The following is a 19,222-nucleotide window of genomic DNA, read 5'->3' on the forward strand; positions in this document are numbered from 1 at the left end:
TGTCGGGGCCTAAAGATGGTGAATGCAATCCATCAAGAAAATCGCACCAGGAGGGCTTGGCTGAGGCAGCCCCAAACAGGATGCTGCAGCCGAGCCAGGTAGCCCCCACCCTTGTGGGCATCCCTTGATCACGAGTACTAACTACCAATCAAGATGCTGATCACGCGCCCACCTACCAATCGTCGCCAGGAGCATGCAGTGAGCATGCACAGGACAACCTATCAGAACCACCTCCCCTTTTCCCCTGCCCCCTATATAACAGCCCCGCCCAAAATAAAATTTGCAGCTTGATCAGAATCCTTTGTCTTGCTACCTTTCTACGCGCCTCTTGCTCCCATCCCTATTCATCCGTTTCAGGTAGACTCGGGACCCCCGTTGACTGTTCCGCGGGACGGAACACAAATTTCACTTGTGTTATTCACTACTCACATCACAACTTCATTTATAAACAGAGAAACAGTTTATAGCACTGTTACTTTGCCCTGCATACATTCTCCCAGTAGGGTATAAAATATGAGGATAGGAGCATTGTTTTATTTATGGGTATATCTAGCATTTATACTACTACTTGACACATAGCTGGAGATCCAAACTTGAACAGGATAGAAGATAAATATGGTAGAAATCATTTTTCTCTTTCAGCAAAGTATACTGATGTTGGGCAATGAAGCCTAAATGATTACTGATTATTCAAGATATTCAAAGAAACATTTTACCTAATTTTCTGTGGTGTGATGTAAGATGGTTCTAATTTCTAAAATTTTGTATGTGAAAAATTCACTTCCTTAATCAGTTGGTTTAAGACTTGAAACTTTCTTCCCCATATGAACAATTTTATAAATATGGCCGCGTTTCCAGATGAGCTCACAAAAGCCTATTTGACTCAAGGGTATATAAAAAGTTGTACAATACCTAACAACCTTTCTTGCTTAGGTGAAATTATATTTTTCAGTCCTAATCTCGGATACCTAAAACCTATTTTCAGTAGAACCAGTGGCTCCAGATTCTGGGATTGGGAATTAAGAGAGAAGAGAGAGAGAGAGGTACCCTTCCTGGAACCAAAAGAAGTTACTGTTCATTACCTACATATAAAATGGTAACTCTGGCTCAAATCACCTTCAGCTGATCTTAACTAGAGTAAAAATACAGTTGTCCCTATAGGGGTCAGAGTATTCCATGTAAGTTCCCAATCATCAAATCAAATGTGTAAACATCGTAAGAATTAGGTTGACAATACATAAGTTTATTTAAGTATTAACTACCATCCAGGGCATCAGTCTATTCAAATCGTAACAGTGACAATGTATTTTGTCTTCTAGAATCCTGAAAAGAGAAACTACACAAATTGGCAGTAAGGTAATTAATTGGGTTCAGGACATGGTCTTTGGATAGCTCAATTATGCAATGAAAAAAACTCATAATAAATAAAAATTGCTAATTAAAACTCGCTTATAAATGTTAGGAATAGTTGTCTGCAGGTTTTCTAAAATACAAACATATTAATAGACTGAATGAGTCTAAATTCTGTGCTTACCCTGTCATACAGGGAAGGAAGCTGGTAAAATAATAGTAAACAATATGAAAATACACTAAGAAAATTATTATGGTTTTAAATTTTTAAATTATATAATAATAGTCAAGAAAAATGAATTAGAAGTATAACTTCTCTACAGTTATGTACATGACTGTATAATTGACCTTTTTTCCTTGTATGGTCTAACATTAGTAAGAAAAACAAAACACAGATATAAAATTAAATCTTTTGCAAAGAAGTTTAAATCTAAGATAAGGAAGTTACCATGATAAATTAAATTAAAGGAACAGATATGCATGCATCTACAATGCGCAAGACACTTACACTTTATAGGAGGAACAGTGATAAATTCAATATTAAATATAGGAGATGAAAAACAAATAGCAATAGCTGCAATTCAAAGATAAAATAAATGAAGCAACAGCTGAACACAAAGAATTAAAAGGAAAAGCAGTCACTGAGAAAGAAAACTTTAGTAAAGAAGGTTATACTTGACATGGACTTTGAGAGAGGATCATTCACAGGCTGAAAATACAGAGCAAATACAGGGAGAACACTTCAGGAAGGAAGGACAGTATGAACAAAGGTAAAGAGGAGGAAAGTTCACTACGGCTTTGTGGGCTAAAGGGTAACACAGTCTGGAGGAGTTTAAGGGAACAACAGTAGAGTAAAAGGTAGTAAAAAAGGACTAACAGAAGCAAGCCTCATTTATGGTCAGAAAAACAATTTATAATGTATAAATGTCTACATTCTTGAAATTGTGGTAAAAAAACATAAATTCAACTTTTCAACAAAAACATAAAGTACATTTTTAAAAACTGTGGTTATGAACACAAAATCATAGCAAAGATATAATGGTGGGGAAGTTCAGCATAAGTTTATGGAATAGCAGGTAACACGGCTTGCAAGTAGTTTAAGAAAGCAGTAGTGGAATCAGAAGGAAGTAATAATAGGCGGGGGGGTGCTGGGATAAGAGTAGAAGACAGAAAACTGTACTTGAACAACAATTAAAATAAAAAAAATTTTTTTAAAGAAGGAAGTAATAATAATAAAGGAATAATGAAAGAGTTCACAAGGAAATGTTTATTACAATATCTGTATTTTTGAAACAGCAGTCAAAAACATTAAACCTGACACTACTGCATATGAAAACAGTCACACAAAGATATTTAATCCCCAAAGTTTTTCGGGACATGCAAGAGGAGTTCTAGCGGATAAGAATTACAAAAAGTAGACTTACAAAAATTATTTAAAGATCTGGAAAATATCCAAAATATAAACAGAAGCTGGCAGTGGGTTTAATTTTTTTTAATTGCAAATGGAAGGAGTATGAATTGTGTACCATGGATTCTCAGTGTGGAGACACTATCCATACTCTCAGAGCAAAGGCAGCACACGGAGGGGAAAACTATACCCTGAACAAAATATGACAGAGATCAGAGTTCAGGGCTGGAAAAGTAAACACAAATGTAATGAGAAAACACTGGTAGTGAAAGAACTACACACACACACACACACACCCAAATTCAGAACATACAATATCCAAAACGCAGACTGACGGCTAAACTATGCACTAGAAAGGAATGAACTGCTGATATTGATACTTGCCAATGACAAAGCTGAGTCTCTGGAGTATTAAGTGAAAACAAATCACACACAAGATTCACACAAGATTCACACTGTGTGACTGCATTTGCATGAAATGCAGAAAAGACAAAACTAGCTACAGAAAGTAGACCGGTGGCTCCTACTGCTAGAAATAGGAGAAAGGGACTGGCCCCTAGTTTTCAGAGTGGTGAACATATTCCACATCTTGATGGTGGCGGTGGTCACATGATGTTACACATCTGTCAAAATTCATCAAATTGTACACTTAAAATTGGGGAATTTAATGTACACAAATTATACCGAAAGTTGTTTTTTAATCTTAAAATTCTTGAGAAGGACTTTTATCGCTAAGAACTCTGTCATTAATCTAAAGCTCCTCTATTACTTCCTTTCTGTTTGCTCCTTTATAACCACTGAGAGATGTCACTAATGGGTGTGCTGTACAAGTAAATAATGTGAAGACTGGGGAAAAAAAGGGTAGAGCAAAGGAACCACTGGTCAAAGACAACATCCTTGGGAAGAATGAGATCAGGATTAGAAAGAAAATTATTAGTCACTGTAGAAGGGGAGAAAGGAGCAACACAAAAATGCTTCTTAAGGTGGTCTATCAAGCAATAGTTATGGTGTAAAAACAAAACTTTACCCTTAACTTTCTGATTCACAAGCTCTATACTGGCACTATGGAATAAGGTAACCATTAGTTGTATGCGATTATTGACATGTAACTGAAAATAAATAAAAATTAAGTTCTTCAGTTGCATTAGCCACATTTCAAGGCCCAAATAGCCCCATATGGCTAGTGGCTATTATATTAATGTGGAAAACATTTCCATCATGAGAGAAAAGTCTACTGGATAGCATTACTCTGTCATCTTCAAGTTTCAAAATAAACTAAGACATCTTAAAAATTAAACATGGAAGAATATGTAAGAGTAAAGCAGTATTTGGTACTATAAAAAGTTTATAGAAGCCCTGGCTGGTGTAGCTCAGTGGATTGAGCGCGGGCCTGCGAACCACAGGATCAATTCCCAGTCAGGGCACATGCCTGGGTTGCACGCCAGTCCCCAGCAGGGGACTCATGAGAGGCAACCATACATTGATATTTCTCTCCTTCTCTTCCCCTCTAAAGATAAATAAATAAAATATTTAAAAAAGTTTATAGAAGAGTGATAAAGCTGGAGGAAGGGAGGCTTTAAAGTTGCACAGAAGTGAGTTCAAACTCCAATCTCATCAGTTACTAATGTGCAAACCTCAGTAAATTACTTCCCAGCATCTCAATGGGCAAAAATGATACAAAATGAGTATAACTTTGTCAAGCTATCTCAGAGTTGTTCTAAGGATTAAATGATGTGAGAAGTAGTATCTAATACAGTGTCGGGAACATAGCATAAATATTAGTTCATTATTTTAACTGCAACTAAGGATAATTTTTGGTATGCTGGCTACCTCCTATTAGCAATTGGCAACTCATTTTATTTTACAGTTCACAAATTTTGGTTAACTCTAACTAACCATTTCCTTGAATTTTTAAGGCTATAAATGTGTACTAGGATACACAAACAAATGACTTTTCAAAACAAAGTGATACCTATCCATACCTTTAATGAAAGTGTTCATTCTTACCTTGGATGAAATGATCCGGTTATCTATAAATTTCTGAGGTGTGTAAAGGCCATTCTGAGGAAACCTGTTGGCTATGTAAATAGTTCTTGTGTCACTTTGATGTGGTGGGTCAAAACCCTAAAATCAAGCAAAAGAAAAAAAGCAACACTGGTCAACAAAGCTATTTGTTACAATTCTTTACATCTGGTTTTATTTAACTGCCAAATTTCACATTATTATTGGCCTTGAACTACAGACTATTTATTTTGAGCAGAGTTAAAGCCCCATTTTTTTCTTTCACAGGTAAACAGAAACATTTTATTCAGATATAAAATTAACTAGGTAATATCTCTGGTAATGAAAACCAGTCCATTCGATCAGAAATGCTACTACAAGAAACAGAACAAAATTTCATATAGGAGACCTACAGAGGCATTTGAGGACGTGGTGTCTTTCCTTCCCTTTCTTTCCTGGAGGTTTTTTGTCTTGCTCCTAGGATGAATTCCTACTTAGCAATGCAGAAGTCCTGAATAAGCAAGATCTAGATAGCAACTACCACATGTGATGAAAGAGTTTACATTTTATTTCTTCTATACCCAGATTAATTTGGTTTCAAATAACTTTGCTCTCAGAGGATTTAAAATGTGTTGGGTCTTGCCCCAGTTCATTCCATCTCTTTGTGCTAATTACATTATCAACAGACTTCCTGAAATATGGATATACTATAATTCTGGCCTCACATTTAAACAACCATCTCTCAAAGTTCATTTAGTAATGATCTCTACTGGAAAGGTTTTCACTGATAAGAATACCGATGCTTCATTACTATAGTAGTGTACTCTTTCCATGTGTAGGTCTTGGAATCCCCTTGACAGACTAAAAGCAATCACCAAATGTCAAGACCTTTTCTTGGATCTAACAGGCAATGACTTGGAATTTCTTACATTTTCTTTCTTTTTTTTTTTTTTTGGTGCTCAAGGGTTATTTACTAGTACTATTAATTTATTAAAAGGTCAATTAAACTTGGTATTTACAAACTAGCATAACCCATTTTTAAATATTAAGGATTCTAACTTAGTAATTTACTAATTAATGTGGCAACCATTTAATGCTTAGCGTGCCTGTAAAATTTCCATTAAGTACAGACACACAAATAGTGGAAATTTCTATATTACCTAGAGTGATATTTTCTTTAGCACATCAGAATATTAACAGTGCAATGTATGGTTTTCAACTGCTGTTATTCTGGTTTTTTAAACACTATTCTTTGATCTTAGAAACAGCTAGTATGGGACGTGAATTAAATGTATGCTTGATAAAAAACACCTATGAAGTTAAATTTTATTTGTTTATGCTATTTATAGTGATGACTATATTCTGTGGATGTGAATGTGCCATTATGTGTCTGATTTCAAAATCAATTTCTTCAAGAATAAAATGTGGCATGTATATTTATTTCCTGTTAAAGATTTTACCAGTGTTGCCCCGTAATAACTTATTGGGGGGAGAGGCAAGGGGAAGGTAGGTCTTAAAATCAGAGCTGAAACTCGCTGTTCATCTTAAAGATACAAAACACTAATTCAACAAATATTTAAACCATACTAATTTAAACCATTACTATATTAAACCATGAAGGTGTATCAGATTTGTTATACCGTATACTCAAACATATCATAACATGTTCAAAACAATAAAAGAACAAATAGCTTGAATTATAATGCTGTAGTCTATGGTTTTATTTCTCAAAGGGGGTTCACAGGAAGTTTGCTTATAAAGTTCATAAAATTACAAGAGAAACACACAAGTAATGAGCATTGAATTGAATGAAGGATATTCATTCAGTACTTACTCTAACCAAGTTAAATAACACTAAGTTACATGCCATGCATGTAAACTTTTGGGATAAATTAAAGAAAAAACAAACTAAATTTGAGTATCTAAAAGATACATAAATCTTTAACAAGATGTCAAGACAACTGAGACTGAGAACCACTGATACAGAATTTTATTTTTTTGTGAAATTCCACCAAGAATGGAATTTATTACTATGTTCATCTGAACTTAAGAACAAAAAATAAATTAATAAAAACCCTCCAAAAACATACATATATACATATATATACATATGTAATATACATACTACTGTACTATTTAATTCATGACTAGAATTACCACTGATCATATACTCAAGTATGGGAACTCCTGAGATTCTTCTAAATTATTTTAGGAAGATACATTGAAACATTCAAAAAATAAAATCAGTTTTCAATTAAACTGAACTTGAAATTCAGCATCATCATATTCCAAGATAACATAATTTAAAATAACATGACAATTCCAGGAGAGTAAGTTTTCCTTAGTCCCAAAGAAGCCATAACATTCACTTACACATTTTGAGTTTTCTCAGTTGTGATTAATTCACATTACCTCATCCACTCATGCTATAATCAATGACATGTACATATGTGTGTGTGTATTCTTTTGCATACATAAAATAGTAAAGTTTATATTTGTGACTGTAGTATAAGCACAGCCAAATGCCCCTTATAGAATTTAAACCTATTCAGTTCATTGGCATCATCGTCTCTGCAGCAAATTACATTAGCCACAAACTAAATAAAAACAGAATACAACTGTCCAAAAATAAAGAAAGTGACTTATAGCAGGGCCCATATATGGGCTTCGGGTCTGTGATTCTCTGAACCTATATGTCAATTTGCATATACAAATTGTTTCTGATAAAATTAACAATAGTTTTCATGATGTAAACAAGCTTAAAACCACTTACCCAAAAGTTTTGCTTTTGTAATCAGTTTCCCATTTCAATATTCTATATTTTTATAATATATTTTATTGATGATGTTATAATAGTTGTCCCATTTCCCCCTTTGGTCCCCTCCATCCTGCACATCCTTTCCCACCCACATTCCCCCCCTTTAGTGTCTTAAGTTCCCATGTGTCTTAAGTTCTTTAGTTTTTACATTTCCCATACTATTCTTGCCCTTCCCCTGTCTATTTTCTATCTACCATCTTTGCTACTTATTCTCTGTACCTCTCCCCCCCATTCCCCTGTTGCTAACCCTCCATGTGCTCTCCATTTCTGTGGTTCTGTTCCTGTTCTAATTGTTTGCTTCTGTTTTTGTTTTAGGTGTGGTTGTTAATGATTCTGAGTTTGCTGTCATTTTACTATTCATATTTCTTATCTTCTTTTTCTTAGATAAGTCCCTTTAATATTTCATATAAAAAAGGCTTGATGATGATGAACTCCTTTAATTTGACCTTATCTGAGAAGTAATTTATCTGCCCTTCCATTCTAAATGAAAGCTTGGCTGGATAAAGCAATCTTGAATGTAGGTCCTTGCATTTCATGACTTGGAATACTTCTTTCCAGCCCCTTCTTGCCTATAAGTTCTCTTTTGAGAAATCAGCTGACAGTCTGATGGGAACTCCTTTGTAGGTGACTGTCCCCTTATCTCTTGCTGCTTCTAGGATTCTCTCCTTCATTTTAATCTTGGCTAATGTAATTATGATGTGCCTTGGTGTACCCCTCCTTGGGTCCAACTTCTTTGGGACTCTCTGAGCTTCCTGGACTTCCTGGAAGTCTATTTCCTTTGCCAGATTGGGGAAGTTCTCCTTTATTATTTGTTCAAATACATTTTCCACTGGTGGCTGTTTCTTTCCCCCTTCTGGTACCCCTATAATTCGGATATTGGAACGTTTAAAGATGTCCTGGAGATTCCTAAGCCTCTCCTCATTTTTTGAATTCTTCTTTCTTCATTCTGTTGTAGTTGAATGTTTCTTTCTTCCTTCTGGTCCACTTGATTGATTTGAGTCCCAGTTTCTTTCCCACACTATTGGTTCCCTGCGCATTTCCCTTCATTTCACTTAGTTTAGCCTTCATTTGTTCATCTACTTTGTGACTAAAATCAACCAGTTCTGTGAGCATCCTGATCACCAGTATTTTGAACTGTGCATCTGATAGTTTGGCTATCTCTTAGTCGCTTAGAAGTATTGGCTCCGGGGCTTTGAGTTGTTCTTGAGCCATAATGTTTTGGCCTGTTTGCGCCTGTTAGGTGTGAGGGGTGGAGCCTTAGGTGTTCACCAGGGCGAGGCAACCCAAGTGGCTGGGCTGTGATGCTGTATGTGGGGGCAGGGTCCAAGAGGGAAAAAAGTGGTGCTTTGCTCCGCTTTTGGTTGCACCTCAGTCCCCTCAGCCACTTCCCACAAGCAAACTGGGCCTTTCTGGTGCTGATTCCCGTGTGGGTGGGCTTGTGTGCATTCTAGGACCCTGTGGGTCTCTCCAACGAACTTTCCTGTGAGGGTGGGAGCCTCTCCCTACACCTCAACCCCCAGAAGTGTTTTCAACTGGTGTTTTGAGGCTTTATTTCCCGGTGCTAGGACCCTGGGTTGCGAGATCTTTCTCACTCCTCAGTTATCTGCGCACGAATGTGGGGCCACTGCCCAGTCAGCCAGCCACCTTGCACATGGTGTCCACTTCTGAATTGCTGCCTGGCTGGGTTTGCCCATTGCCACCCCATGCCCAGGGTCTGCCAGCTGCCGCCTGGGTGCCCAGGGTCTGCCCGGTGCCACCTTGTGCACCCAGGGTGCCTTGCACACCTGGTGTCACAGCTTCCTGTGCCGTGACCCCTCTCCGCTAGTCTGCCCAACTCTGCCTCGCCTACCGGTCTGGATGAATGTGTCTATTTTAACTCCTTGGTTGTTGGACTTCCATACAGTTCAATTTTCTTTCAGTTTTGGTTGTTACTCTGTTTTTGAATTGTTGTCCTTATTTTGGTTGTTTGAGGAAGCACAGTGTGTCTAACTACGCCTCCATCTTGGCCGGAAGTGACTCAATATTCTATATTTTTAAAATGACACAAGAGAATCTTTGTTTATATAACACCTCTTTGTAACAGGAGTCAAAATAAAACATGTTACCAAATTAATTGTATAACTATACTGTTATTGTTAAATTCAAGTATAATTTCAAACTATTTCTAGCAAGCATTATCAGCAATTCTATGGCACTGAGAAATACAATCTGAACTCCCTAACGACTAGGATACATGCCGGGTTCAGAAACTTTTGGCACATAGTACATTTTCTGCAGTCATCCCAGACTACCTGTTCATACCCTCAACCCTTTGATGCTTGCCTGCTACTCTCTCCTCAGATCTCATCTTGTCTCAGGCAAAGGAATCAAGACAGGTTAATGCTATTCTAGTCACCTGATGTGGGCTTTGGAACCACACAATTTTTAATCATTTAAAAATAAAAACTCTCATACTCTAAAAAAGTTTGAAATTCAAAACCTCTTTTCTATTCTGTCTGGGTTTATGTTACATCTACAGGTACAAAACAAAGTGGGTATTTAAGTTGGAAAAAAGTCCCATGTGGCACTTGGGGGAAGAATGGACAACACACGGGACTCGTATGAAAGAGGTTCCTTTTGTAACCACAAACTGATGAGACCTTGGGAAACAAAACAAGCAAATGCTTTACAACTTTTAGAAGTTGGTTTGGGCACAAAACAGTATTGGAAAATGAATCACAATAATTTTACACCAACTATACTAGCTTCTGAGTTACCTTAAAATCCCAAATATTTTATTAAAAAAGAAGTACAAGCATTACATATAAAAAAGCTAAGCTATTTAATTATAGTCCTATAATTAAATATTATCACATTTCTTTAACTAAGAAAAACATCATCTTTAGAGTTCACAGTGATCAATACAAATTTGTGCTTCTTATTCGTCTATGTGATCTAGTTCCTTCATAACAGAAAAGTTTTCAAACTTTAAAGAAAAACCCTCAAAATAACAATAAAAAAAGCTTCAGCCCTGGCTGGCGTGCTTAGTTGGAGAACCATCCCATAGACCAAAGGGTCGCAGGTTCAGTTCCCAGTTGGGGCATATGCAAGAAGGCAACCAAGTCTGTGTTCCTCTCTCTGCAAGTAAAAGAATGTCCTTGGGTGAGGATAAAAAAATAAAAGAAAATCTTAAAAAAACAGAGAAGAAAAAAGATTCAGAGTCAAAAAAGCAATAGCATTATAATGAAAACAAATGGACTGAAGCTTTATTTAGGTCACATGCTTTGACCTATCAATTTTTTAAATAGGAAACCTGTTTCGAAGAATGCTTGAACCAAGAAACTGCTATTAAATAACCACAGTAGCAGCAATAACAAAACCAACAATCTTGCACCTATCAGGTCTACTTATACAACATAGACATCCTACCTTTCATCTTGACATAATTATAAACATTATAATTACTCCATAAGACTCTTGCTTTTATGTAGAATAAAAGTGTATGCCTTTCCTGTTATGATAGGTACAATGCAATACCAGGCATTTATATTTCGCAAGTCAGTCCAAATAATGCTGTTACTGAAATAATATTTTTGAATGATCATATACTTTGCTCTACAGGTTTTCCTACTCACCTACTGTTTCCTGATTGGTTGCTTAAGTGTGATTTTCTATTCTCATTGATAGAACTATATGTTAACAGTTCTCTGTTACAGCTAAGAGATTATAAGCCTCAAAGTCAAAATTACTTTCAGGAATGAGCTTAAAGGAAGAAAGGAAGGAAGGGAGGGAGGGAGGGAGGAAGGAAGGCAGGCAAGCAAACAGGCAAGGCTGGCTGGCTAGCTTCCAGGAATCATTTTGGAAATAAAGCTGATAGGCCCAAATGAAAGAACAAATCAAAGCTCCAAAACAGAACTAAGCAGTAAAGAGACAGCCAACCTATCAGATGCAGCATTTAAAACACTGGTATTCAGGACGCTCATAGAAATGGTTGAGTATGGTCGCAAAATAGAGGAAATGGTAAAGGCTATGCAAAGTGAAATAAAGAAAAATGTATAGGGAACCAAAAGTGATGAGAAGGAAACTGGGACTCAAATCAACAATTTGGAAATGGAAGAAATAAACATTCAACCAGAACAAAGAAACAAGATTTCAAAAAATTGAGGAGAGGCTTAGGAACCCCTGGGAAAACTATAATGTTCCAACACCCAAATCACAGGGGTGCCAGGAGAACAGGAAGAGCAAGAAATTAAAAACTTATTAGAACAAATAATGAAGGAGAATTTCCCCAATATGGCAAAGGAAATAGATTTCTGGGAAGTCCAAAAAGCTCAGAGTCCCAAAGAAGTTGGACTTAAGGAAGCACATACCAAGGCATATCATAATAACATTACCCAAGATTAAAGATAAGGAAAGAATCTTAAAAGCAGTAAGAGAAAAGGAAACAGTTACCTACAAAGGAGTTCCCACAAGACTCTAAGATGATCTCTCAAAGGAACCCTGCAAGCAAGAAGAGGCTGGAACGAAGTATTCCAAGTCACAAAAGGCAAGGACCTACATCTGAGATTACTCTATCCATCAAAGCTTTCATGTAGAATGGAAGGGAAGATAAAGTGCTTCTCAGATAAGGTCAAATTAAAGGAGTTCATCATCACCAAGCCCTTACTGTACAAAATGTTAAAGGGACTTATCTAAGAAAAAGAAGATCAAAACTATGAACAGTAAAATAACAACAAACTCACAACTACCAACAACTGAACCTAAAAAAAAAAGAAACATGCTAATAAGCAAACAACTAGAGCAGGAACAGAAATCACTGAAATGGAGATCACACGTAGGGTCATCCGCAAGGAGAGGAAGTGAGGAGAATGGTGGAAAATGTACAGGGAATAAGAAGCACAAATGGCAGGTACAAAATAGACAGGGGGAGGTTAAGAATAATATAGGAAATGGAGAAGCCAAAGAGCTTATATGTACGACCCATGGACACAAACTAAGGTGGTGGGAGGGAGGTTCAGGACAGAGGGGAATAAAGGAGGGAAAAGAAATGGGACAATTGTAATAGCATAATCAATAAAATATTTAAAACAAAAGAAATAAGGTTGGTGATAATTTTCACAATCACTGAGGGATTTCTACTGGCATTTCGTTAGTGGGGGGGCAGAGATACTGGACCATCAGCAATGCATTGTAGAATCCTTACAACCAAGAAATGTTCTGTGAAGCCGACAACTTTCAAATGCCATGCTTGATACTCATATTGGTAAAAATATTTTTAGAATAATATGAATTCCCTATTTAAATATAAACACAAAATCTTTTGTATGAATATATGAATTTTTCAGGAATGCAACTACCATGCAAATTGATGACGCGCTTTGTTTTGTCAGAACCTTATGATGAGTGGTTCACTCTCTGAGAAAACCGCACTGCCAATGGAAACGCCACTTGGACTTGAGTCACTAAAACACTACATGTTCAGCAGTCTGCATTAACAGCTGTGCATTCACATGATTACAGAAACTGATAATTATGTCTAGTGTGAGAATTCACATACTGAAACAGGTATTATTTAATATAAAGTATTTATTTTTCCTTCACATGACAAGCAGCGCTTTAACGTTGACTTTTTAAAAACCTCATACATAATTTTATCTTTATTTTAGAATGAGAGAAGCTTTATTACAGAGAAGAGCAAGAACCTCAGTCAACAAGAAGCTCTACAAACAAGGAGGCTCAAGAAGTCCCGGGGAGAGTCCCTGACGCAAGGACAGACCACACACCAGCCAGGGAAAATGGAGGCCCATTAAAGGGACACACTTCTTGGCTTCTCTCAGAGGATGGGGTAGGTGGTGCACTGAATCTTCTTAAGAAACGCATTTTGGGGCGGGAGAGGGGGATTATTTGAAAGAAGATGAAGGGACTAGTCAAGAAACATGTGAAGGACCCGTGGACATGAACAATGGGATCGGGACTGACTAAGGAAGTGGGGGGAGCAGGGGAAATAATTGGAACAACTGTAAAACATTAAAAAATAAAAAAACAAGAAGAAATGTACTTCCCCCAAGCCCTATTTGTTTGGGCATAAAGTCGAAATGATTTGACCCCGCCAATATTCATATCTGATGTATAAAATTTTCAATTTATTAAGCTTCATCTCATTGAGCAAATGGTGTCAGTGTCCTTAAACTTGGGTGGGTACAAAAGGACCAATTTCTTACCACTGCAACAAACTTCTGGTGTCACAGAGAAAACTTTACAAGACTATAAAAGAACCAACAAGCCAATCAACTACACTGTTCTTTTTTTAGAATAATTTCCTTTTTCAAAAACCAAGGCAAAACTGGCATGTATACATATTCTAGAGACTATCAAATAACAAATGGAGTGTGATTCAGAATTTATTAAAATTTGACCTTATATACTTATATAAAAAGCAGAAATGACTACATGAAGAGAAAGTCATTAGTCGAACCTCTCACAAGTAGTTCTGGGCATTGATAATGTTGACTTTTTTTAAAAACAAGTTATTTGTCCACTCATTGGATAAAAAAAAAAATGTGGTACATTTACACAATGGAATATACTACACAGCAGTAAAAAGGGAACTCTTACCTTTTGTGACAGCACAGACGGACCTATCACACTAAATGAAATAAGACAGTCAGTGAAAGATAAATACCATATGATCTCACCTATAGGTGGCATCTAATGAACAAAATAAACTAGCAAGCAAAATAGAATCAGAAGCATAAAAGCATGGAACAGAATGACTGCTTGTAAGAGGAGAGTGGGGAGGCAAGGCTGGTTGAAAGGCAGTGAAGGAATTAGCCAAAGAACATATATGCATGACCCATGGACATGAACTACTGTGTGGGGGTTGCCTGAGGGAGAGGGGTGAGTGGAGGAGGGCAAAGTCGAAAAATTGGGACAACTATAATAGTATAACCAATAAAATATAATTTAAATTAAAAATAAATAAAATAAACCAAGTTATTTGTATCAGCAGGTTATACGTTTAAATTTTATTTCAGAATAAAAAGGAAGGGGCAGTCATAAAATATTGGTTAGAAACAGGGGATACTGGGTCCGAGAGGATGAAAAGCAACAAAGTGCTTGTATGGCCAAATATAAGTTATATTGCAAGTATTCACTACCTTGGGTCTATAGCAGAATTACTCACATTAGAAGCTGCTGCTCATACCAAAAGCAGTATAGCCATTATTTAAACCAGGGAACTATAATAAATATTTCTAAGTACAAATTTAAATAGGTTAATGTATTAGGTAAAAGATTCTGAAGTATAAAAATATAGTGAAGTCAAAGAACAGAGATGTATGAATCCTATTTAGTTTAGACAAGAATTGAAACAAAGGGTAGAGAAAACTAGGGTGGAAGGAACATAATTGCCTTAATAATTTTATATGGTGGGAACCTGAGAAACATGTTTCAGAAGAAGGTAAAACATGTTTATAGAAGGTTAAAAAAGAGAACTCAGCAAATCCTAAACTGCTATGACAATCTGAAAATTAAACATTAAGCAGGGAAGTGATTATCTGGCAACACTGGGTTAAACTGGTATTTTTTAAAAAACAGAAAAAAATACTTGAGCGTATTTTCAGATTTTTCAGCAAGCAGTTCATTTAGCCTGTATAGTGACTACTAAAATTGTACTGCTGATCTGCAATTGTTGCCTTCTGTATATAAGAAAAAGAATTTACTTTAGCAACCAACCAGAGTATTCACTGAGTACTTTTGTTACAGGCTTGTTCTCACAGATGCAAAAAAGAATTACAGGTTAGTGAGCCTATTAGTGTGCAAGCAAAGCTTATTAGTGAATGGGAAAGCAAAAGCAAGAGTGCCTAGAGCAAGAGTGACAAAAGGCCCAGGTGGCCAGAAAGGGGCGGCCTAGCAGCATGGTGGCCAGAGGCCTAGTGGCCCAGCCTGACATCCTCCCCATTGCCAACCTTACCCCTCCCACAGTGTGGCAAGAGTCATGCGCAGCGAGCAAGTCTTTTTGTTCTGAGGACTTATATGGTTGCCAGGATGAGGGTGAGGGAGTTACATTTTGATTGACAGGTAAAGGTGGTGCCAGTTTTCAATGGAGACATTACTGCCTAAATGTAGGTATGGGTGAGGGTCTGTTAGCCCAAATCCTTATCTTGCTTCAGACTCTATTTGCTCATTTTTTTATGTGACGGGAGGCAGGCAGTTAACCAAAGTTGTTTATGGGTGTTTTCTTTTGGGCTCTGTAGTCCTCCTCCCCTTCTCCCTTCTAGGCCTTGGGATAAATACACAGTGTCAAGGTTTTCCTTTTCTCAGCTAGTGGAGATGATACACATAGACACTGTCAAGGGCTTCCCCTGCCTATGCCTACGCTATAATTTACATAATTTACTTGTGTTGTTCCGGATGCCTGACAGCATTATCAGACCAGGCTCAGGATTACTGGGTCAACATGTGAACTTTTGCTTCTAGCCTCCTGTATTAAGTTCTTTGTTAGACTGTCATGGTGAGGGCCCTACCTTTATTTCCTCTCTGGCCATTCATTCCTAGTTGCTACCTGAGTGTTAAAAGGTGTTGCCTGGCAACCAGGAGCTAGCCACGGGCCAACAACAGTAGCCTCAGGATTCTTCTGTGTTCCCTCCCGAAAGACTTTCTATGTGGTTTTGTGGTGTGCTAAGGACCACTGATGATAAAAATATGAGACAATTCTTCTTAAAAATCTGAGAAACTGTCTGAGCCCAAGAATACCTGACAACTAAATGTTATCCCAAATGGGATTTTTAAACCAGAAAAAAGACATTAATGAAAAATTAACATCTGAATAAACTATGGAGTTTAATTAATAATAATGTATTAATTAAACAAATTAACAAATATAGCACAATAACTTAAGATGTTAAAAAGAAGAGAAACTGTGTAAGGACAATGTACAAGAATTATATTATTATCTTTGCAACTTTTCTGTAAATCTAAAACTTATTCTAAGACTAAAAAGTTTATTTTTAGGACTGCCAGCCAAGATGGAGGCATAGGTAGACACATTGTGTCTCCTTGAACAACCAAAATAAGGACAACAAAAATTTAGAAACAAAATAACAACCAGTACTGACAGGAAATTGAACTGTATGCAAATCTGACAACCAAGGAGTTAGACACATTCATCTAGACGGGTAGGAGGGGCGAGTCAGGTGGCTAGGCAGAGAGGGGTCTTCGGGCAAAAAGATCAGTGGCTGGCAGACCCAGCAGTCCCACATTCGTGCACAGATAAACCAGGTGAACTGGGGAGCTAGACAGATGTCGCAAACCAGGATCCCAGCTCGGGGGGGGGGGAGCCTCAAAACACCAACTGAAAACACCTGTGGGTGTTGAGGTGCTGGGAGAGACTCCCAGCCTCACAGGAGCTTTCGTTGGAGAGACCCACAGGGTCCTGGAACATAAACAAGCCCAATCACACAGGAATCAGCACCAGAAGGGCCCAGTTTGCTTGGGGGAAGTTGAGGATGTGACTGAAATCCAGCAGAATGCAGAGCAAGCACCACTGTTCCCTCTCGGACCCCTCCCCACATATAGCATCACAACCTAGTGACTGGGCTGCCCCATTGGGTGAACACCTAAGGCTCCACCCCTCCCTATGTAACAGGTGGCGTCAAGACAGAAAAAAAATGGCTCAAGTGAAAGAACAGATCAAAGCTCCAGAAAAAATACAACTAAGCAATGAAGAGATAGCCAACTTATCAGATGCATAGTTCAAAGCACTGGTGATCAGGATGCTCACAGAATACGTTGAATTTGGTTGCAAATTAGATTTTAAAATGAAGGCTACATTAAATCAAATGAAGGAAAATGCACAGGGAACCAATAGTGTGGGAAGGAAACTGGGACTCAAATCAATGGAGTGGACCAGAAGGAAGAAAGAAACATTCAACCACAAGAGAATGAAGAAACAATAATTCAAAAAAATGAGGAGAGGCTTAGGACATCTTTAAACATTCCAATATCCAAATTATAGGGGTACCAGAAGGGGAAGAGGCAGAGCAACAAGTGGAAAGCTTACTTGAATAATAAAGGAGAACTGCCCCAGTCTGGTAAAGGAAATAGACTTCCAGGAAGTCCAGGAAGCTCAGAGAGTCCCAAAGAAGTTGGACCCAAGGAGGAACACACCAAGGCACATCATAATTACACTACCCAAGATTAAAATTAAGGAGAGAATCCTAAAAGTAGCAAGAGATAAGGGGACAGTCACCTACAAAGGAGCTCCTGTCAGACTGTCAGCTGATTTCTCAAAAGAGACCTTCCAGGCAAGGAGGAGCTGGAAAGAAGTATTCCAAGTCATGAAATGCAAGGACCTACATCCAAGACTGCTCTATCCAGCAAAGCTTTCCTTTAGAATGAAAGAACAAATAAAGTGTTTCTCAGATAAGGTCAAGTTAAAGGAGTTCATCATCACCAAGCCCTTATTATATGAGATGTTAAAGGGACTTATCTAAGAAAAAGAAGATAAAAAACATATACAGTAAAATGACAGCAAACTCAGAATCGTTAACAACCACACCTAAAACAAAACAAAACAAAGCAAGCAATTAGAACAGGAACAGAACCACAGAAATGGAGATCACATAGAGGGTTAGCAACAGGGGAATGGAAGGAGTGGAAAAGGTATAGAGAATAAGTAGCAAAGATGGTAGGCAGAAAATAGACAGGGGGAGGGCAAGAATAATATGGGAAATGTAGAAGCTAAAGAACTAAAGACACATGGACATGAACTAAAGGGGGGGAATGTGGGTGGGAGAGGGTGTGCAGGGTGGAGGGGAGTGAAGGGGGGAAAATGGGACAACTGTAATAGCATAATCATAAAATATATTTTTAAAAGTTTATTGTTAAAAAAATTATAAAGAGTCCTCAAAAACAAGGATGTCATAAATTTAAACAAATACACATACACACAAATATGTGTTTTTACATACACTGACCTTGTTTTTCTCTTTTGTTGTAGGCCACTAAAAACAATCTCAATCTACAGAAAACATCATCATTAGGAAGCCCATGGTCTAGGACAGCGATTTTCAACCCCTTCATCTCCTGGCACACACAAACTAATACAATTCTGCAGCACACCAAAAAAATACATTATAGTTTTTGTCGATCTGGAAAAAAAACTGGGTATAGTTTTGATTCATTCCTACAGAATGGGTACTGTTGTGTTAGTTGTTGTCCTTTTTTAATAATCTAAGGGAAAAAGGAGGTCAGTGCCCCTAATAGTCAGGTATTGCATGTTTTAAAAATTCTTGCAGCATGCCAGTCAAAATTGCTGGTCTAAAGAGACTATAAACTGTAAAGAATCTTAAAAGCATCTCTGATTATTTAAGAATTTGAACTTCCACTACCTCCTAATGAATTCCTAAGTTTCTTTGTTTTTAATTCTGCAAATATATGTTGGACAGATCAACACTGACAGGTCAGCACTGCTTCAATGCCCTTTAATCTGGTCTACAGAGTTGGATCCACAAAATCTGAGGGTCGCCTGAATATGTAAGTTTAGAGGCAAGTTCCTTCACAACATTTACATTCCAATAGGAAAACACAAAGTTAGAGAACTACTTCCCTGTCTCTTAATAGCAAAGAATCAAGAACCCCCTCACATCTTTGTTGTAGATGTAGAG

General features: G+C 37.4%; 1 protein-coding gene across 3 annotated transcripts in view; it reads right to left on the reverse strand.

Annotated features, from left to right (window-relative positions):
* Positions 1-19,222, reverse strand: part of ATP11B (ATPase phospholipid transporting 11B (putative)) — a 113,573-nt gene that overhangs the window by 84,549 nt on the left and 9,802 nt on the right. For all 3 annotated transcript variants that reach the window (XM_037027617.1, XM_037027616.1, XM_037027618.1), the window contains exon 2: positions 4,766-4,882. In XM_037027617.1, the coding sequence (XP_036883512.1) occupies positions 4,766-4,882 (117 nt within the window). The remainder of the gene's footprint in view (positions 1-4,765; positions 4,883-19,222) is intronic.

Source organism: Sturnira hondurensis, unplaced genomic scaffold (assembly GCF_014824575.4).
Source record: "Sturnira hondurensis isolate 20B ecotype Veracruz unplaced genomic scaffold, ASM1482457v3 Scaffold0019216, whole genome shotgun sequence".
NCBI classification, from domain to species: Eukaryota; Metazoa; Chordata; class Mammalia; order Chiroptera; family Phyllostomidae; genus Sturnira; species Sturnira hondurensis.